This window comes from Vigna unguiculata, chromosome 9, assembly GCF_004118075.2.
Source record: "Vigna unguiculata cultivar IT97K-499-35 chromosome 9, ASM411807v1, whole genome shotgun sequence".
NCBI lineage: Eukaryota > Viridiplantae > Streptophyta > Magnoliopsida > Fabales > Fabaceae > Vigna > Vigna unguiculata.
The window spans coordinates 6,953,765-6,976,376 of NC_040287.1; the positions used below are offsets into that span (position 1 = coordinate 6,953,765).

The 22,612-nt window shown below is 35.1% G+C and overlaps 3 protein-coding genes across 7 annotated transcripts in view; all 3 read right to left on the reverse strand.

The window, feature by feature from the left end:
* On the reverse strand, nt 1-1,072 carry LOC114164761 (ethylene-responsive transcription factor WIN1-like). Its single transcript, XM_028049519.1, has 2 exons — nt 952-1,072; nt 1-823 (listed from the first exon to the last, which is right to left on the reverse strand). Exons 1-2 carry the CDS (start codon nt 1,029-1,031, stop codon nt 277-279), a joined length of 627 nt encoding a protein of 208 aa, XP_027905320.1. The 5' UTR covers nt 1,032-1,072; the 3' UTR covers nt 1-276.
* Nucleotides 1,073-5,313: 4,241 nt separating this feature from the next.
* LOC114164169 (structural maintenance of chromosomes protein 3) overlaps nt 5,314-22,612 on the reverse strand; it is a 29,732-nt gene continuing 12,433 nt past the window's right edge. For 3 of the 4 annotated variants that reach the window (XM_028048724.1, XM_028048726.1, XM_028048727.1), the window contains exons 16-30: nt 13,931-14,067; nt 13,502-13,703; nt 11,139-11,226; nt 10,905-11,054; nt 10,006-10,157; nt 9,699-9,890; nt 9,440-9,623; nt 9,285-9,355; nt 9,060-9,211; nt 8,124-8,292; nt 7,631-7,777; nt 7,265-7,357; nt 6,885-7,059; nt 5,901-6,092; nt 5,314-5,650 (exon numbers count right to left, since the gene is read on the reverse strand). In XM_028048724.1, coding sequence (XP_027904525.1) covers nt 5,902-6,092; nt 6,885-7,059; nt 7,265-7,357; nt 7,631-7,777; nt 8,124-8,292; nt 9,060-9,211; nt 9,285-9,355; nt 9,440-9,623; nt 9,699-9,890; nt 10,006-10,157; nt 10,905-11,054; nt 11,139-11,226; nt 13,502-13,703; nt 13,931-14,067 — 2,103 coding nt within the window. In that variant the 3' untranslated portion in view covers nt 5,314-5,650; nt 5,901. The remainder of the gene's footprint in view (nt 5,651-5,900; nt 6,093-6,884; nt 7,060-7,264; nt 7,358-7,630; nt 7,778-8,123; nt 8,293-9,059; nt 9,212-9,284; nt 9,356-9,439; nt 9,624-9,698; nt 9,891-10,005; nt 10,158-10,904; nt 11,055-11,138; nt 11,227-13,501; nt 13,704-13,930; nt 14,068-22,612) is intronic. The other variant, XM_028048728.1, reaches the window with a different exon arrangement.
* Nucleotides 18,352-22,611, reverse strand: LOC114164170. Of its 2 annotated transcripts, none has more exons than XM_028048730.1 (2): nt 19,004-22,611; nt 18,352-18,746 (listed from the first exon to the last, which is right to left on the reverse strand). In XM_028048730.1, exons 1-2 carry the CDS (start codon nt 19,590-19,592, stop codon nt 18,709-18,711), a joined length of 627 nt encoding a protein of 208 aa, XP_027904531.1. In that variant the 5' UTR covers nt 19,593-22,611; the 3' UTR covers nt 18,352-18,708. The 2 variants fall into 2 exon arrangements, with proteins under 2 accessions (XP_027904531.1, XP_027904530.1); XM_028048729.1 differs by having other exon boundaries at nt 18,983-22,605.

Consider the following 22,612-nt stretch of genomic DNA (forward strand, 5'->3'; position numbering starts at 1 on the left):
AATTCTGAAATTTCTTTACTTTTCATTTACACACATATCAAGGAAAAGAGAAGAGGCAAAAAAAAAAAAGTCACTATTTGTCTTCCATTCACCCCTCTCATCCTATCAAGTGTAAAATGGAAGTTCTGAAAAAACAAGTACAAGAAGACTAAAAACACGAGAGCAAGAACAAAACACAGTAATAACATTGTAACAACTACTTCTTAGGCAACAACAACTGAGGAGAAAATTCTTAAAAGAAACTGATTCCAGAAGAAACCTTGAAATTCTTTGTTCTTAACACATGTTGTTACATGAAGAAGGGCTAGAGGGCCAGTTTCTGCTGAGGAGTTCTTCTATCATCTGCATAGCGATTCTCTCTTCCTCGTCCATCTCCGTTCTCACATGTTCCTGTCTTCTATTCTGATCACACTCAGAAAACGAATCAGAAGAACTACGAGTGATCATAGAACTGTTTCCACCTTCATCACCACCCTTCTTTCCGAAGGGGACCATCATGACCCAGTTGGAGTCAGAACAGTGACCGGCGCGTTTCTGCCACACGCCGATGTGGGAGTTCTCTGGGTCGAGCCTCAAGCAAGTCATGGAAGGCGAGGGAAGCTTCCCACACTTTCGAAGCTTTGCGTGAAGAATCTCTTCTAGTTCCTTTGAGGTTGATGGGGTTTGGTGCGTGGGTGTTAGCGTCTTTGGGTCTCCCTCTGGGGTTTGAAGCATTGGAAAATTGGTTTTTGCGTTTCGTCCACTCATCAGAATCGCAGCTTGATCGTATGCTCGTGCTGCTTCTTCTGCTGTTTCAAACGTACCCAGCCACACCCTCCTTTTGCTGTTTCATGCACCCAATATAAAAATCTTGTTTTTATTACGTAAAAATGAAATAATGATGTAAAAGTAGAATGTTATTACGTAGAAGATCCTAAAGAAAGTGAGATTTGAAGGTGGAGAAGAGCTTACAGAAGAGGGTGGCGAATTTCGGATACCCAAGAACCCCAATGGCGCTGCCTGACACCTCGGAACTTTCGTGTTTGCACCATGATAATGATAATGAAAATGAAAATGGAAGTGAGTGATTTGAATTGAGTGTGAAGAGAAGTTATAAAGGGAGAGAAAAAGTAAGAGGAAGCAGGTGAGTTTAATGAAAACCTTTTCTCTTGCTCAATTTAAACATGCTCACCTAAATACTCTCCCTCAAAAAGGCAACTAACCCTTCAATAAATGCTGCTCTTTCACTTCCTCTCCACCCACTCCAATCCTTCTCTAATGTACATTTTACATTTTCTTGGCTAGGCAAACACCTAGATAGATTTTTTAAATTAGATAAGAAATAGGTATATATTTATCTAGTGCATATGTTGAGTACTTATTTTTGTTCTTATGATTATAAAGGATTTGGGATTCTTAAAATATTTTTTATGATTGGATTGGGAAAAATTATCTTTGTTGGTGAAAATATGCACTGAAAATTATTCAGGATACAAGTTTATTAGGTGTCAATCTCGCAGATTTTCTAATAGAACATCATAAGTTAGCGTTGACTTCCAAAATCTTATCGAAGACTATTTGGACGATTAATCTAGTTGTTTGTTTTGTTTAGTCTATACACATTTTATCTCGGTTTATGCATAAATCTCATAAAGTGCATTGAGAGACAACACTAAGGGTATTGAGATATTTGAATAAATAAGGGTGGTATTCTACTCCGATTTGATAATAAATTGGAACTACAAGATGGTGTGATTCGGATTGGCGGATTGTCTAAAGTTGTTTGACTGGTTGGGTGATGCTTTGTTCTTATCCAGTATCTTGGACAACTAAGAATGTTGCTCTATAGCGACGAGTACTTAAAATGATTGGTGATTTGGAGTGACTGATTCTAAAAAGATTTGATTTTATTGTGATAGTTAACCAACATTATATATAATTAAAAATCTGGTTTTCCATAAAAGAATAAAACATATCGGGATTGAGTGTGATTTTGTTCATAATGAAATAAGCCTAATTTGTTCTTTATATGTTCTTATACCAATGTACTTAGAGATATTAAGAGATATATTTGTAATCATATCTATGAACATAATTATAATCTTATTTATGTATATTATTTGATCAACATATTTTGCCTTATTTTGGTATTTATGCCGATAATTTGATGAATAAAGAGATAAGAATTTTGTTGCAATAGAACTTACTATGTATAATTATATAATTTATAAAATTATAAAACGAGAGTCCTATTTAATATGTCGTGGATCAATTTACAAAATGAAGAGACCTATGCTACCGTACTTAAACATGTATAATAGGTTCTTGCGTTCGTTGAAGACATTGAAATTGTAGATTGAGAAATGAGCATATATTTGATCTGAGGCACAACAAAGTAATGATTTGAAAGTTGAATATTGTGGTGAATCTTGTACCTAAACGTTTCAAACTAGTCGGCTAATTTAGTAGCCAAAAACTAGGGTTAAAGCGTTGCTATCTAATTTATACTGTTGCATATTGTTGGGACCATTTTGCACATGTAATACATCATGACGAAGTTGACGCTCAGTCAGATTCTATTATTTCCCATTATTATCTACTCACTTCCAATAATTTAACTTCTTGAAAGGAACCTAAATTCAAAGTGGTTGGTGCATAATTAAATCAACTATGGTAGTTCCTGCATAAACGTCTCAAACCACTGTCTAAGATCCTCATCTATATATGCATGCTCCTATATCAGAATCATAATCACTCATTTTATCTTATTTAACTAAAACCACTTTAAATAACAATCTCACTCTGTTCCTTAAATATACACGTAAAAAGCATAAATATATAAAAAAATCTGTCTTTTAATCTCAATTCAATTCGAGTGACATTACAAGGGTCAATCAGTACATATAATATATTGTTTATTTTAAAACTCAGTTTTTCTTTTTCATATTTTATCTTTAAAAAAAATCCAAGAATTAGAGAAGAAATTAGTTTATATCTAAATTATTCTAATCTCAATTTTTATGCATTGTAAATTAAGTTCAAGAAAAAATGAAAAAGTTAAGATATAAATAATAATGTATATAAACTCATTATTTAAAGTTTTAAATTGAAAATAATATCATTTTCTTATGTCTCGGTCTCATGTCTTATTTGGTATCGTGTCTCTCCATAAATCTTCATAAAAAAAAATCTGTCAATCAACGAGAGAAGAGAAGTGTAATATCAAAAAATATTGATAAAAAATACAAAAATCAACAGTGACATACCTACGTATACATCAAAACTAGTTTTGTTAAAATTATTACTAAGTATATAAATAATATTATTTTGCTATTTTGCTTCCCTAATCTTATATATTTGACCCTGATGATCGCTGCTCTATGATAGACCTACGTAGTTGAGAATGTAAAAAACACCACTTAACTTATCTCAATCAACTTAAAGTCTTACTGATTACCAACATTCTAACTTGAGTTAAAAAGTTAAATTCATCAAAAACATTAACATGAACCACTCCATTGTTGTGATCTGGAAGAAAAGTATCGTGATCACTTCCACAAAATTATATTAAACTCTATCATCTAATATTAACACCTCATCGTAAATAAAGCCTATTTGGTATAAAATTGGCCAATAATTTAGATACAAAACAGTAGTTAACATGAAATTAGTGTAGTTTCTTGAACCTATTTTGCAAGATATTGTTAAAGAAAGTGGATAGAAATTTAGGATTTTTAATATATTTTATTCAGGAGTAAGATGAAAATAAAACATTTTATGGGGGATGCAGGAAGAAGAAAGGGGATGCAAGAAGAAATGCTCGTAACCAAATAACTTACAAATCAAAATTCAAATTTCTTACATATTTTAAACAACATTGCAACTAAATAGAGCAGGTATGAGTTTGAATATACACGTGAATAATGACTCCCTAAAAATCTTGTTTTAAGGTTCTTTTATCATCGGACTATATTAGATAGTATAGTACTAATATGCATCTTCTATCACTTTTGGTAGATGGGCTTAGTAGATTTAGTCTTTGAGCATCTACCCAGACATGGACCATCTAAAAGAGCCGTTTATGAGATTGTCCAATTTTGTAATAAAAGGATTGTTCATGTGTCTTCTTCGTTAATTTAGACACATTTTGCACATGTCAATTATAACAATTTTGCACTATAAATAGGATATTTATATCTTCATATGAAACTAACATTTAAGTTGTATTATGGGTGAGAATTTGTTGAGAGATAAACTATAAAGTTGTAATCTCGGAGTTTTAGTGAATTTTCTCATAAATGTAGATTGAAGTACATTAACACTTTAATAGAATCATACTAACTTATGAGTGATTCTTTCTTGTTTCTTTTATTATTGTTTCCTTCTACCGTTTATAAATGTGGTTTCTCTGTTATCATTCTTTGCTTGTGTTGTAAAAGCTCTATAATTAGTTTGATTGAGCTAACCCTTACAAATTGGTGTAATGAACATAAAATTACGAAGTATAGAGTTGAAGATGAGTGTTCTTCTAATTCAACAAGGCTTCTCAAAACTTTGGAAGCTGAATCCAAGCTTGATGCATCCATGGTAGAGAAAGACAAGAACAAATTGTTGGAGAAGGCTCACAACGCAATTGTTCCTATCTTCAACGATAAAATGTTTAGTCAAGTCTCAAAGGAGAAAACTACAGTTGGCCTGTGGACTAAGCTTGAAAACCTTGTACACGACAAAGTCCTTGGTGAACCGCTTGAATCTGAAGCAAGCGTTGTACTCATAAGATAAATAGTGAGAAGGCAATCAGTGAACACTTGAATGAATTGAACCGCTTGAATCTGAAGCAAGCGTTGTACTCGAAGATAAATAGTGAAAAGGCAATCAGTGAACACTTGAATGAATTCAACTGGTTGATCCTCCTCATAGGTGTGAGGAAGAATGACATGCATGAGTGTTGTAGCATCTGAATCAACATCTATTGTTGAGAAAACTATTTTATCCAAGTCTGAAAATTATTGTGGAAAATATTTACTTTATCGATTCATTGTAATCAAATTAACAATTAGAGTAAATGATAACATTTTCATGTAAATCATTGTAAACTTTGACAGGTCTCACTAGTCTTGTTTGGTGAGTTTATTTCATGGACACTTTTGTACATGTCATGGGATATTTAAATATGGATAGATAAATATAATAGTTATAAGGTCTTTTTCAAAATACATTTCTTTAAAAGCATTTAATTTTCATTTTAATTTCTATTTTAAAGAGACTTAAGAACGAATATTGTTTCAAATATTTAAAGAATAAAAAAGTAATCTAAATATTTTCAGAAATTGATGGCAGATCAATAATTTTGCTTCATACTGACTAAATTATGAAGACCATCTATGGAGTCAGGAATAGTGTAATCATATTACATAAAGTACTTTTTCTCTAGGATTCGGAATGGTTCATTGGAATCATGATTCACTTTCACATAGGGTTAACTTACAACAGACAAGGATTGCCCAAGGTTGTCCTCACACCAGCCACTACACTACAGACAAATAGTAGGTCGAGGAATTTGAATGAACTTGAGTCTCCAATCTCTACATAACAATCTTCGAAGAGTGCCTAGTGTTGACATCTACTTCATAACGTGTGAATGAAAGCATCTAACAGCACATAAATACCACTTCAAAAACAGACAAAACATAACCGACTGAAAAGTTAGAGGCTTAAAAAACTCGCTCAAACAGGTTACACGTTTATGAAGCTCAGAGAAAAAGCTTTGTAATTTATCAATGAAAAGCATGCAACAATGGTCATAAAAATACAATTATTTTTAATCAGAGAAGGAATAACTCCAAATAGAAGTGGGGGGATCATAAGAAACGCTAAAGTATCATAGATAGTTACAATTGTGGAAAAGTTATAAGGCTTACCTTATTCAGCATTGTGCGTCTGGTCATGCTCAATGAATTCCAATGCATCTTCCTTGGATACAACATTAACACGACTGACCCTGTTTTTATGTGTTACACCATATATTTTGTCAGCAACTTTCACTAGCTCTGGGCGAAATGTTGTTGTGATAAATTGAGTGTTTGCTACGTCAGCCAAGCGACGAATCATATCTACGGATAGTTAAGAATCCCAAAAGGGGCACGATATAACGGGAAATCTATATGCAGTTCAGAAAGAATATCACAAGCATGAATTAATTTTTTAAATTTCAATAGATAAGAATCCCAAAAGAGACATGATATAACCCTGAAATCTACGTGCCATTCAGAAAGAATATCACAAGCATGAATTAACATTTTATATTCCAATAGCACCAGAAACACAAACAACCACAACAACAAAAGCTTTTTCTCACCAGAACAACCAAAACAGAGAGAATAGATACTGTATCTAACAATGGGATTATCACACTAATTAAATTACCAATTCTGAATAAATAGGAAAAAACTCATGAGATAAGAAAATAGGGTAATCAATGTTTACAGAGAATCAGAAAATAGGGAAATTAACCCTACAGGATAATCTTTTAAGATATGATCGCAGATTTTTTAAATAATAATTAAGAATAATATGTAAAGGATAGAATGAAACGGAATCTAATGATAATGCTTTCCATTCTGTCCCAATAACCCCTTCTTTTCCCTCCCTTCCAATTTAAGGGGACAAATATAAAGCCACCTTTTTTCCTATTTCATCTGAATAAACATCCAAACAATTAAGTGACAACTTTATTCTACTCCATTTCATTGCATCCCATCCCATTTCACACAGTAAAGTATCCACAGAGTTCTGAATTGAGCCACATTTTCAATGGAAGATGAGGTATGCAGTCAATCGAGATGGATGAAATGCACAGGACCAATCAATTGAAACAATATGGTAGCAAACATAAATATGGATACTTCCAACAGCCGTTCTGTACTGTGGATCCAGAGCTGCATCAATTTCATCAAATAGATAAAAGGGAGCAGGATCACATCGCTGTATGGCAAAGATAAGCGTAAGGGCAACCACAGTTTTTTGACCCCCAGACAACTGTTTCATGGACTGTGTTTCCCCTTGTCCAGTAAATGAGACCTGCAAGCAATAAAGGAGACCAGAAATGTCAGAACTTAGATGCTATGTACTTGTAATAGCAGTGAATAGGGCATGGCTATTTTAATGCAGTATGCTTCTGTCACCTTTCTTTCTCTCTTTAATGTACAAAACAAACCCACAAACATTCTGGCAGAAACTTTACATTAATTTTCTTTCTAAAATGGCACAAAAAGAATACACTTGCCTTCACTTTCACTCCAATGTATTTTTCAACTCTCCCCTCTGGATTTACTTCACGAGGACCATCCTCATCTTCGTCATCATCATGATCACCATCCTGAGGGAAAGAAAATTTAATACAGAAATACCACAGTTATATCAATTACAATAACTAAATAACCTTTCTGGAGAATCCTCACTATTTTGCAAAGCACAACCAAATAAAGCAATAATCAAGCACCACATTGAAACAACAAAGAAAAGAGGACATGAATACATTAAAAGAACAATGGCAGTAAGTTTTAAACATGAACCAACAGAACAAGCTACAAAGCACTATTTTTCCCATTCAAAAAAGAACTTAATGTATAATTCAAGAACCATCACAGACCTTCTTTTTCATCATAACCAGATGACCATGGCCACCCTGCACAAGTTCAGAAAATACTTCCCGAAAATGCCTAGCAACACCTTTGAAAGTGCGTTCTATGGATTCGTCCTTCCGCTGATCAAGCACTGATATCAGCTCCCTAATTTTCTGTAATTATTCAGTAGGTCAAAGAAATTAGTAATGCATGATACAACATAGCCAAAAATGAAAAAGTTGGCACTGGAATCAGTCTGATGTGCAAAATCAAGCTTGAAATCAAATAATATAAACATTCCTAGATTATTCCACGCATAGGGGATTGGTAAATAAGACCTACTAAAGAGGCACAAAAAGAAACAACAATGATTTGAGTCATTACAGAGCAGAGGCACCCAAATCATTTAGATAGCAAAGTGCAGAACTAAAAATATATGCTAGGCAGTGTAGCCATCAAAATTTTTTTCTCTGGAAACAATTGTAAAGGGCATTCATAATTGAAATCCCTGTAAAGTACCTCATCTCCTGCATCAAGTTCGGCCTGTCTTTTCTGAAGTTCTTCTCGTTGTTCTGTAAAATTTATATACTGGTCCAGTGCTTTCTTGTTTACATGACTGAACTGCTGCAATTGCTCATTGCACCTGTGCAGCATTTTGTGCAAATCTTTTATATTCCTTCGTCTATACCTGTCATTTGCAATGAGGAAAGGAAAAAAGTAAATAACAGTAGCTAAAACCAAAGCACAGAGGAAGTGATATATAGCAACACAAGCAATATACTGTAATAGCATCATATCCGCCAGATCCTCAAATTGTCATGGTATAGAAGTCATGATTAACCCCAAGGAAAGACTGAATACCATTAAGTATAAAAAATGAACAAAACAATCCAGATAAGGGTTTTGGAAATTTGTTATGAACTTACTTGAGAGTGAAAATAAGAATGCTAAAGAGATTAATTTATCTTTTAGCTAATTCTTGTTTAGAACAATCCTTACATCACATATACACAAAAAGACTGAAAAGATTACACCTAGGAGACAGATGGGTACTGAAAAAATAAGTTAAACTATTCTAACAAGTTAACCTATTCAAAAAAGCTAAACAATTCCAACAGACTTTATGCTCTTGTTTGTTCATAAGCTCTGTCTCCGTGGCTGCAGGAGTTACTTCTGCCATATTTAAAGACAATGGAGCAAAAACGAATGTGTTCACTGGAAATGTGTCAAAGCAGAAGCTTGATGAGCACAAGGCTTACTTAAGAATGTGATAACATCAAATTCATTGTGGATGAAAATTGTCACTTTTCCTTACACAAGATATTACTAATAAAGAAAATGGAGAGCTTTAATACTTTCCATATAACTGAACTGTCATTTTTTTTCATATCCCTCTAATATAATTCATCTTATGCACACAGAAAAGGGAAAAATATGATGAAAGGAAATATTTACGCCTCAAAAGCATCTGATGTCAATGGTCCCAGTTCCCTTATTTTCTTGGCATACTCTTCTTCTTTAGCTGCATATGTATTTTTTTTACTCAGCAATTGCTCTAATTCTTTTGCTTCTTCCTGAAGTTTTCTTTCATATTCGTCCTCCAAAGACTGCAGCCAACAGATTTCATCATTGTTTGGAGCAAAATTACATACAACCAGCATCAAATTAAAAAATCGTTACCTTCAATTTATTCAATTCATCTTTGATCTTTTTAATTTGCCTTGTTCGATCATTTATACTTTCAGCAACTCCTGAGGATGAAATTTGATCAGAAAAGGAAACATATTCAAGATATAGATAAAAGACTATATTGATTTAAAATTTGAAGGGCTTACTTCTAAGCTGCTCTGTTAAGTCATCAACCAACATTTTAGCATCACTAAGTTCCTGCCCCTTGGATTCAGCCTCACCAACCAGAGAGTCAGAATCCACCGATGATATTACAGCCTCCAGCTCTTGTTTCCTTCTCCTAAGGTTAGTAGTAAGATTGGTCTCCAGTTCTGCTTTCCTTGCTTCAGTCTGTTAAAATTTCAAGTCAAAATAATAACACTAACATCAAAAGATTGTGAACACCAATACAATTGATTGAATAACCTCAATTCGATCAGTCTTGCAAGCAACAAGCTTCTCTTTAAGGTCTTTGATTTCAGGGTTCAAATCTGACAGGAGTTTCTTTTCCTCCGGTGTTAAATGATCAATTAGCTCAGTGCCCATCTCGGCATTTTTCATTGCAATACTAGCCTTAAGCTGTTCAATCTGGTTCTGGACATCCCCAACAGACTTTTCCTACAAGCAATAAAGGAAAAAGGTAAAACAAATAGTTAAAAATTCCTCAAGGCAACAAACAACCGAAAAGTAGCTCCCAGACAATAATTAAGAATAACCTAAAAATTCCGTACACCTTTTTTGCAAGTGCTTTAGAAATCAACTGCTTCTGCTTATTAGCATTAGCGATATCTTGCTTAAGCTGTTCTATCTCAGATTTGTCATGAGCACGCTTGGCATCAATCTTCTGCTGCTCAGCAACAAGTTCATTAATCTTTTGGTCTATCTGTAAGACTAATTCAGCGAAAACAATGGGAGGAAATTGTTTCATGACAAGGAATAGCTTAGGCACCAGAGAAGACATTCACAAAATAGAAATACGACATAACTCACATTGTCAGGACAAAAAAAAATTGAGACTCTCTTACAAAAATTTTAGCACAAGATGATGCAAATAAATCACAGAAAGGAAAAGTAATCACCATCAATAAATAAATAAATAATTAAAAATAAATAAAAAAGTTCTAGATAATAGAGTCCCAAAGAAACACTGAAGTAAATGCTAAAGGAAAATGCATAGTGCAGTAAAACTTAACTTTTTGTCCCTGAAAACCCAGGTAGAGAATCTCATTATGGTTAACTTAAGCTTGACAAATTTCAAATAAAACAATTATATGGACCAATCGCTCTTACCCACTAAAACATCTTATAAGGCATCAAGATGAATATGACATGCCCCAATAAACAAAAAACAATAACTAGAAAAATGGAATAAAATTAAAGTGGTAAAACTGCAGTTAATTAGACAAATAGGCATCATAACATAAAGTGAACAAATGCAACTAAAGTTTCCTTTATCCTCACTCTTGGAGCTTATTTTTTTCCGACCAAAATACAATCAGGTAAACCAGACCATTTGGATTTTCTTTCCTTCGTTTCACCAAACATTTAATTTGCAGATTCTAAATAATGAGTTCTCACCTAAGAGAAACAAAAATTAAAAATTGAATGTAAATTTATTAACACAAAGGATATCCTGTAGATTAAATCTAACTTTCTCCAATTCCTCCTCTCTAATGCGAATAGTGTCTGCATTCTGCTTAATGATATTCATAAACCTTAATCTCGATCTTCGGTGATCATAAAATCCTCCTGTCATACTACCTTTCTTGCTTACTTGATCACCTGTAATAAGTCAGTGAGTTTGTCAGGGAAAACACAAGACCAGCCCAAATAAAGAAGACAGACAACGAAAAGAAGTAGGCCAACCATCCAGTGTTATGCAGTCCAGAGCATCAGTACGAGCAACCCTTGAAGCCACATCCAAATTTTTGCAGATGACCGTTCTAGCAAAAACCTAAAAGAAATATCACAACTGACTTTAAGGGACATAAAAAACAACTGAATAGTTATGTATTACTATACTGTCATCCAATATTTTTCCTACATCAGCATACATATGTAACTGTATATCTAAGATACCTTTTGGAAACAAACAGGCAGAACAACATTACCTTCCATGAAAATCCAGATCAATAAATCCATCGAATTTGTATAAAGGTGTTCAACTCCCGTCTTGTGTATCACAAGAATAATTTTAATTTGCCCAGACAACATTTTGCACAGAACCCGGGAGATTGACCATTACATGAACATGGCAGAAAAATTCATCTTATAATTTTACTAAAAAATATTAGACCTGGTTCATGTATATTGAGTAACATATGTAGGGAGACATGAATCCCTTAAATGAATCTCAATACTTCAAAGCATTAGTAATTGGATTTTAGCCAAGGGATACCCTAGATTCATGAAGAGAAAAAAACAATAAAAAATTATTAAAGATCAACTATTATTATTAATTAAAATGTTTACATAAGTTAACTGTGACATTTTAATTTGAACATTACACAGATCTCCCCTCAATACGGTACCTTTGAATTTTCATCCAAAAGCAACCATCTATGCTGTTGGACTCAAATTGAGGCCCGAAAATGAGAAATAAAAAAATTACATGCTGAAAGCCTAGGCAGTTGCTTCCTACACCCTAACAAAATCCTTCCTCCACCTTATCATTCACAATAAATAATTCCGGAATTTTTTTTTCCAGAGCCTGTTTTATTACGGAAAATATTTTCTGGAAAGAGTTTTGATGGGTTGGATGAAGAAATGTGAGGTAGTTTAGGAAGCAACACCCGATGGCCTAAGGACCCACAACCCATCAATTAGATTAGCTAGCGCCACAGCCTCAAAGTGAAGCGGTTCTGTGACAGAACACAAAGGGAAGGTCCGCAACAGCATAATGGAGGTTGTCCAGTGTCAGGCACTACTGCAGCTTACAGTTCGGCTTCATAGCGACAATGCTCAAACACCCTTAGCGGCCCCACACTGCCACTATTGCAGCTGATCCAACCACAACTCAAAAAAGCAACATGACAGATTGTCACAGAACCCTGCTCCACCGCAATGGTGGCCGCTCCAGCAGTTACTGATAACATAGCTTGTATCCACTGATGGACACATCTATATTTGTTTATGTTTTCGATCAAAGGGATAGTTATTGGGTCAGCAGCCACATTTTTCCTGCTTCACATTTCCCATCCTAGCCTTAAACATTTGTTAACATCATAATAATGTTTTTTAGGGGAATACACAGGAAATATTCACCACCATGTCATCAGCAAACCATGTAATAGATTATGACACTACCTTCTACTTAAGATTCTTAACGATCTTCCCCTCAACTAAGTTGGATTTTCTTTACAACAGGATTCTGCCACAACAGGACACTCTTGTCCCCACCATTTATCTCAGCACACTACCCCTGACCCCTAACTACTATTGATTTTTACCACGACAGGACATGCTTCCATATGTATGAACCGGTCACCAAGACAAATCATCAATTTAGATACTACTGTTCGGATTTTTCTACACGGATACACTGAGAAGATTCATCACCAATGAATCATGAGCAAATAGTTTGTTTTTGTGGATCTTTTTTCCTTATATGTAACTAAACTTTCATATTTCTACTCAATGTGACACTTTTAACTCATTTGCTTTCCAAACATAAACAAATTTCAATAAAACAAGAAAAAGACATGGCACCTATAACCCACAACCACAAGAAAAAGACATGTCAACAACCACAAATTCTCACAATTCCAAAGCACAATCCTCTAGGAAATCAACTCAAAACTCATTAAGAGATGGCACATATAACCCAAAGATAATAAAAATCCAAGACAATCCCAATAAAAAATTAGTTTCCTAATGCGTATACTAATGAAACAAAATTAACTATGAAATCCAACATGATAAATATTCTCCTAGGAGGCTAGGGGCATATAACCTATTGAAGATAAAATTCCCAAGAGTAGGGAAGTTCCCTTAAATAAGAGAAAATGTTAAATTTACTTTTAATAAAAGCATATTAATAGGCCATACAAAATAAATAATAATCAATAAATATCACAACTACTATAATTAAATTTCTCCATTATGCATCGATTTTTTCATGTTAAGTTGACATTTGATAGACCAAAACATCAGAATTATTTTATTACCAAATATCGCCTAAAGAAGTTGTACCCGCATGAAATAAAATATAACAATTTTCAGAAGCTAACCTGACTGAATGCAGGAGTATAGTCATGTTTAAAATTCAATTTCTTCAAAAGAGGTATGACATCTGAACTCTGAGGATAAGTGATGCGTGGAGCCTTTACTCTGTTAAGCGGAATAAATGTAACTCTACCACCTTTCTGTGAATTAAGATGTCTAATTATCTGGGTTGACTTGTCATCATTTTCAACAACAACATGAAATAAGCTGTTCAAAAAAAGATGTTAAAAATAAAAAACATTACGCCAAATGTGCAAAAGTATAAAACCAGTTAAGAAATTAGCCCAAGAACAAAGGACTGAAAATAAAAAAATTGAACAACTACAGGCTAAAGATGAGGCAAATTCTCCTTTCTTTCCCTTCACCCAAATACAATGTAGGAAAATATACTCAATGCAACAAGTGGTATTAAAATAAATATCAGTGAGAATGACCTGTTTCCTGCTGTAACTTCAACGGCAGTGAAGAACTTTTCATCACAATTCAGCAACTCAATAATTGGACCATGAACTCCAGAAATATTATACTCCCTGCAAATCTTTCTAACTGAATTCAGCCCTCTTCTCACATCCTGAACATCATAATAAATTCAAACATCAAGATAGTTAACCCTAACACTCAACAGAAAAACAATGGAATAAGATCTAAGTACCAATACACATTAAAAAATATACATACACGGACTTGGACTCATACTTGTGTGGATAATAATTTTAATCATCTTACCCCTTCCTTGCCAGTTGGATTTCTATTTACGCATATCTGTATATGCTACCCACATTTTAATGCAACAGAGTAATCAAAAAATATTCAAGTATTCTTTCTATAAAAGATTACAAACATAATTATAGGGATATAATACACTTCCACAACAGCAAATTTATAAACATTCAAGTCTGATGCAACAAATGTACACCTATACAACAAGCCGGAACCTATTTGCATTGGTTGAGTTAAAACTGTTAGAATGTTGTAAATATAGTAACAGTGAATATTTTCATTAATTAAATTGATTAAATATTTGTTATTAGCCTAGAATAAGGTAACTGAATATTTTGTTATTATGTTTTCACCCTTATAAATTTAATAGCTCTGTTGTGGTCTATAAACACGAAATACCCCATCTTCTCATTTCTCCCTCTCAACCTGTTATTAGATTCTAACAAGAGGCTGACTTTAGGATACCCCAAAGAACCCATTGTTCAATTGGAATCCAATGCTTTTTCCATGACATTGGTTCAACGACATTGTTCACACATCATTGTTCTCACCATCTAACGTGGTCTTTTCCAACTGAAGACCCCACCATAGCATCGTCTCTTCAACACCAGCCAATCCTCATCGGTCTAATAGCCACCAAAAGTCATTTGTGCCCACACATGTTGCCTCTCTTAGCGTTTCTTACATACTGCCAATTTTATAAGGCTCGACAGCACATTCAGCCTCAATTCCTGACATTGTCAACTTGGCTTTGCTTGCCTCTCTCCTCTACCTAGATTTGGTCATGGATCAGTAATTGGGCCTCTCTTTGCAGATATTTTTGTCCTATTTTAGGCCAATGATATTGTTAGGCATTTCCTCTCTTTTTCTAAGCAATAGCTACCATGGCATTTTGCAATCTAACATACATTTTTGCCTACTATGTTACTACCCCGCTCCCGTTTGAGTAGTTAGATGCTAAGAGCCACTCCTTTTGGGCTTCTCAATAAAATGGTAGATGAATTTTTCCCCAATGCAAATCATCCTTTGTGGAAAACGGTTGGCACTCAATCATGTCATAAGATGGAAACCACCATTCACCAATCTTTTCACGAAGTATTTCGCACTCAACTACATAATTGTTTGAACGCTGACTAATATACTTTATACAAACACTTCAACAAGCTATATCAAGTTTGCGAAGATCTCATGAGCATCCTTTGTGATCGTCAAATTAAGGATTCAATATCAACTTTTCTGAGCCAGGTCTCTGGCTTCTTTGTGACTTCAATGAATTCTTTCCTCTCATTGCCATTCATGCTACAAAGCTTCAAAATGACCAATTGTTGTTCATGTTCTTAGCCTTATATGATCTACTCATAGCATATTCTTTTGTTCGTCATGCTTAGATCCTAGGTAGCCCCACAACGACTAACATGAACAATATTTGGATGACTCTTGTTGTGTTCTTGCAAAAAGCCTCTTATGAGTATTTGTCTTGAAGAGATTACAGATAAATGAAACAGTGAAAAAACTTATCATTGTTACTGTTTTACTACTGTTTATATAAGAAAATAATAAACAGAATACAAAGAGTCAAGGCCCAGTCCTAACCCTAATCCCAAAGAAGGGATCCCATACATGATAAATAAAATATTACATCTCAACACTCCCCCTCAAGCTGGAGCATATAGATCATATGCTCCAAGCTTGGAACATATAAATTGAATTCTAGGCCCTCTTAAAGATTTAGTCAGAATGTCTGCAAGTTGTTCATTAGAGCCGACAAACTCTGTAACAAGATCCTTGGATAGTAATTTCTCTCTAACAAAATGACAATCAATTTCTATATGCTTTGTTCTCTCATGAAACACCGGATTGGAAGCAATGTGAAGGGCTGCTTGGTTGTCACAATATAACTTCATCTGCTCATTTTCACAAAATTTCAACTCTTGAAGGAGTTGTTTAATCCATACTAGTTCACATGTAGCTAGAGCCATAGATCGATATTCCGCCTCTGCACTAGATCGAGCAACAACACTTTGTTTCTTACTTTTCCAAGATACAAGGTTCCCTCCAAGGAACACACAATACCCTGTGGTAGATCTTCTATCAATTGGACAACCAGCCCAATCTGCATCAAAATACGCTTCAACTTGAGTACTTCCCTTGTTCTCATACAACAATCCTTGTCTTGGGTTCCCTTTTACATATCTGAGAATGCAAATCACAGCATTCCAATGATCAATGTGGGGATTTTGCATAAATTGACTAACAACTCCCACTGGATAAGAAAGATCAGGTCTTGTTATAGTAAGGTAGATGAGTTTTCCAACCAACCTTCTATATCTCTCTGGATCTGAGAAAAGTTCACCTTGATCTCTTGTTAATTTTTGATTTGAGTCCATAGGGCTATCAATGGGCTTGCAATTTGTCAGACTTGTTTCTTCCAAAATATCAAGAGCATATTTTCCCTGTGCAATGATGACACCTTCTTTTGATTGCGCCACTTCAATACCAAGGAAATATTTAAGACGACCCAAATCTTTGGTCTGAAAGTGGCTAAACAAATGGTTCTTCAATTGAGCAATTCTAGTGATATCATTTCCTGTGATAACAATATCATCAACATAAACCATAAGATAAACACATTTGTCAGGAGAAGTATGACCATAAAATACTGAATGATCCGCTTCACAACGTTTCAATCCAAAATTCTGCACAACACGACTAAATTTACCAAACCAAGCTCGAGGAGATTGCTTCAAGCCATAGAGAGAACGATGCAACTTACAAACTAACCCAGACTCCCCCTGAGCAACAAACCCAGAAGGTTGCTCCATGTATATCTCCTCTTCCAGATCACCATGAAGAAAGGCATTTTTAATGTCCAACTGATACAGAGGCCATTGGCGAATGGCAGCCATAACAAGGAAAAGACGAACAGAACTTATTTTAGCCACAGGAGAAAAAGTATCACAATAGTCAAGGCTGTAAACCTGAGTATACCCCTTAGCGACGAGACGGGCTTTGAGTCGGTCTACAGCACCAGTCGGACCAACCTTAATAGCATAGACCCATCTACAGCCCACAGACTTCTTACCAGGAGGAAGAGAGACAAGTTCCCAAGTCCTGCTGTGTTCAAGTGCCTGCATTTCATCAATCATGGCTTGTCGCCATCCAGGATGACCAAGTGCCTCATCAACATTCTTAGGAACCTTAATGGTAGACAAGGAGGAAACAAAAGAGAAATATGGAGGAGACAAACGATGATAACTCAAAAAATTATAAATAGGATGTGGATTACGAGTAGAGCAAATACCTTTCCGAAGGGCAATAGGCCAAGTGTGATCGGAGTCAAGAGAAGATGAAGAGGATGAAGGATCCATGATTCGAGAATCTGGTGGAGAAGGATTTGAGTCACAGGGGTCTTCAGGCAAGGAAGGAGTCACTGGAGTGCGACGCTGATATGTGAGAAGAGGTGGTTGAACAATGTCATTGGCATTTTGAGGTTGAGTTTCAGGAAGAACCAAGGGATCACAAGATGGTAAAGGAAGGACTTGTTCAACAGATGAACTCTCCTCCATGGAGGACAAGAAAAAAGGTGTGTCCTCAAAGAATGTAACATCAGCAGACATATAATACCTTTTGGTTGAGGGAGAATAACATTTATACCCTTTCTGAAGGCGAGAATATCCCAAAAAGACACACTTAATAGCCTTTTGCAGAAAGTTTATCAAGACCTGGAGAGACATTATGAACAAAACAAGTACATCCAAACACACGTGGAGAGACACGATACAAAGGATCATTTGGAAAAATTATCGAGTGAGGAATTTTATTTTCAATAGAAGAAGAAGAAGGCATCCTATTGATTAGAAAACAAGCAGTGAGGACTGCATCTCCCCAATGATGAATAGGAACATTGGTATTCAACATGAGAGAGCGTGCAGTTTCGATAAGGTGTCTATTCTTTCTTTCGGCTATGCCATTTTGTTGTGGAGTATGAGGACATGTTGATTGATGTAAAATTCCTTGGGAAGATAAAAATGAGGAAAACGCAGCAGAAAAATATTCCTTAGCATTATCACTTCTGAGAATTTTAATTGTCTTTCCAAATTGGTTCTTAATTTCATTAAAGAAGGACACAAATATGGATAAAAGTTCCAATCTTTATTTCATTAGATAAACCCAAGTACATCGAGAGAATTCATCAATCAACATTACAAAATAGTTAAAACCAAAAGAAGTGACACGACTTGGTCCCCAAATATGAACAGTAGAAAAAGCAAAATTACATCGTGTCTCAGACTTTTTAGGGAAGGAAGATCTAACATGCATTCCTAACTGACACGATTCACAATCTAAGGCTTGAATGTGTTTGAGACTCGGAACCATCATCTTCAACTTGGACAAACTTGGGTGACCTAAACGATCATGCAAAAGTTTTGGGGATGAAGTTGCAAAACAAGATACTGAGGAGCTTGGTTTTAGGAAATAAAGTCCCCGTGACTCATGTCCTTCTCCAATCAGACGACCCGTACCATGTTCCTGTATAGCAAAGGAATTAGCAGTAAAGGTTACAAAACAATTTAAGGAACGAGTCAATTGACTCAAAGAGATTAAATTGTAAGGACAATGAGGAATGTACAAAACAGAGTTTAAATTTAGTGAAGGTGATAAAGAAACTTTGCCAATTCCTTGAGATGCCACTTTGGATCCACTTGCAACAATAATAAAATGAGGACTTTTGGGAGAGGAAATGGAGGAAAATGAGGAAATGTTACCAGAGACATGATCTGAGGCACCTGAGTCAAGAATCCATGGACTAAGACCTTCCACATATTGAGAGATGCATGCAGTTGACATTGAAGAGGATGGGCCAGGATTGTTGGATTTCTCAGATTTGTACCTCAAGAATTCTTGGTACTCTTCACCAAAAATTCTAGATTCTGAATGATCAGACTTGGACACATGAGCAGCTTTATCGGGAAAACCATGTAAGGAATAACACTTGTCTTGGGTATGGCCCATTCTATTACAATATGAGCATTGAGGACGCCCATTTCGACCACCACGTCCTCCACGGTTGCTCCGACCTCCTCCTCTTCCTCGTGGTGCTACCATTGCTGATGTTTCAAAAACATCAGTTGAACTTTCATGTTTGACCAATGTAGGTACACGAAGAAGTCTAGTAACTAAGTTGTCCATCGAAAGGATTTGATCACCAGCTAAAACTTGATCACGCACATGATCAAAAGTCGAGTGTAGGCTCCTCAGAATTAAGACCATGTAAAACTTATCAAGTTTTTTGTTGATATCTTCTAATGAATCAGCCACAAAAAAACTCTTCAATTCTTCTACTGCAGCCCTAGCCTTTCCTATATGAGAAACCATATCATGATTGATTTGTTTGAGTGAGGCTACTCTTTGAGTTGCATCAAAGAGGCGTTGAATGTCGTTAGCAAAAATATCTTGTGCCCTTTTCCAAAAAGAGAAGCATGTCTTGTAAGGTCTCAAAATGTCTAAGACCCCTTCGCCGGAGTATACACGCCGGCGGCGACGGCGGACGGTGCGGTGGACGGCGGCGTACAGTTGCGGAAGACGGCGGACGATGACAGTCACTGTGACAAACAGTGAAGATGAACCAGACTCATGTTCTGGCTCTTGATACCATCTTGAAGAGATTTCAGATAAATGAAACAGTGAAAAAACTTATCACTGTTACTGTTTTACTCCTGTTTATATAAGAAAATAATAAGCAGAATACAAAGAGTCAAGGCCCAGTCCTAACCCTAACCCTAAAGAAGGGGTCCCATACATGATAAATAAAATATTACATCTCAACAGTTCCCTCCTATTTTTGTATGACTTTCTACATTGATTTCTGACAACAACAACAACAAACACCACAGAAGGCAGGCAAAGGATGTCTTTGATTCATATATTTGCACAAGTCAAGACACAACTTATAAGTGTTGGACTTCACATGGTTGACCTCTTTGCACTACTAGATTATTTAGAGTTACACCCCTCCTTCCTTAGCTTCTGCTTCCTTGTTGCCTTTGGATCTAGTCTCATCACCTTCCTATGACAACTTTTGCAAAAGTGATATGAAGACCATTAGGCTTCAGCCCCAATATAGTATTGCACACACCGATAATTCCTTTGTCGACAGTCCTTGAGTCCTTGAAATGGGGACACAGGTTAAAGTACTAGTAATATATCCATTTTTGTGCTCTAGCCTTCTAGTTATTCACATTTTGTTACCACGGTAAATGGTTGGTTCTCAAACACAATCCGGAGGTTTTGGTATTGTCCATCCTCTACCTTCCTTTTGTATTCATAATCCTCTACATTTTGTAACCCATCTCATGCAATCACAAAGGAAGTTGAATTTTGTGCTTGGCATTGAAGAAAAGAAACATAAATTTCTAAAACTTTTCCTTAAATTACATGACTATCACTCTCTCCTCCACACACACATGAGGGGAATGGGAGCACAACGGCAGCATGGGTACAAAGGTGCCCAAACCAACACCCATCTTCATCAAATTTCATTGTAAAAATATTCATAAGTAAAAGATGAGAATCAATCAATTAAAAGTTGAAGAATCGATAGAATATTTATTGATGAAATAATTCACTTCATCATAATCTAAAGAAACACTAGAGGAGATGATCAATTACATGAGGATAAAGATAGGGTTCTATTTACATGTCAATACCAACAACAATGAAATTTAAAAGGAGGAAAAAATGTCAACTTAAGAAAGCATGAGTTCAAGCCCCTCAATCCCCAAAAGGCTTGTTTCACTTTCTTTTTTCCATGTTTGGAGTAAAAGAACCTTTCAAGAAGATAGTATTTTTAAACTCTCAAAAATGGGATCTGTTCTATGGTTCCTCACACTGATAGGGTACAAATATTTAAATTTCATATTTTTTTGGATACTTTTTCAGACCTATTGCCAATACTAAGTTGCAACCATATATGTGCATCCATTGCTATGATATCATCCATGGATGATATATATTATGGAAAATTTAATTTGTCATGTTCCATTGGGTCTTGAAGTCAACAGACAAAGAGATGTCCATTAAGCAGGTCACCTGCGCCGATGCCCATGCCCACAAAGTGGGTTACACTAGCATCATGAGTAGTTTTAGCAAATATCCATAATATCATTGTCATTCCTAAACATTACACACTGTATTTACATATCCATTGTTAAAATTAGATTTAGCGATTAAAATGTTACAAATAATTATCATGAATTATTAAAGAGGAGTTATGTTTTTATTTAAAGAATGCCAAAAAACCATGCTCAAAATCGGAAACAGAATAAGGTACATCCTTAACCAACATTAATGTCAAACTTTGACTTTTTCCTTTTTACGTGTGCAAAACTTAATTAAAGTGATGGACAGTACTTGCTAAAAATCACACATGAACTAGAGATAAGATTAATTTGTAATATATAAATGGGTACAAACCTCACTTTACAGGTCAGTTCTGTAAGGTTGAATTAAACTTAAAATCCACTTCTTAAGATGTATGAAAGTCATCTGAAGTCTATTCTAAAATAATGTGTTGATTGTTGGGCTATTGTACTACCTGCTATTGGGTCACTATTGGATTAGCCCATTAAATTTAATTCCCACACCCGAGATGTATATACCACACACAGGTGGGCGTGTTGGAAATCCCTCGTCAATGAGAGATAAGGCGAATTTATAATGTATAAGTGAGTGTAAACCTCACTTTACAAACCAATTTTGTATGGTTGAGTTAGACCTAAAGTTCATTTCCTAAGAGTACTATACACATCTAAATTGTATTCTCATATTTTGTTACCTGGTTGTGGTTAGTTGGACTCCAACAAAATAACAAAGTCAGATTATGCTCTTTTATAGTCTTTGTTTTAAGAGACTCGATCTTAATTTTCTCAGAAACTCCTAAATGGATATTGACTTACACAAGTTGCAACCTAGTAACATTTTAGTGTTGTACTAAGTGGTAGCAAACCAGCAATTACTCAACTCATTTACCAAATCAAAAAATTAAAAGCCTTTCCCAACAGAACAAAAACATTTTATATCTTCTATCATTCTAAGTGTAGCATAATATCTGGAAGTAAAGTGTTTCTGCAATTCCCTTAATCTATATGCTGCATAAAAGATGTGAAAAAACAACAAAAGCCATGTCAAAATCATTCATATACTTTAGAGTGACATTGATTTACAAATGTCATGACACTATGTTAATTCACATCGAGTAGGTTATAAGTTAAAACAAAACTCTACACTTAACAAGCCCGTATTAGGCTGTACATGTTGAAAGATGCAATGCCTAGAAATACCATGTTGATAATGTTTGATAATTTAATGGCATTTACAAAAGGGATGTAAAAGAGGGA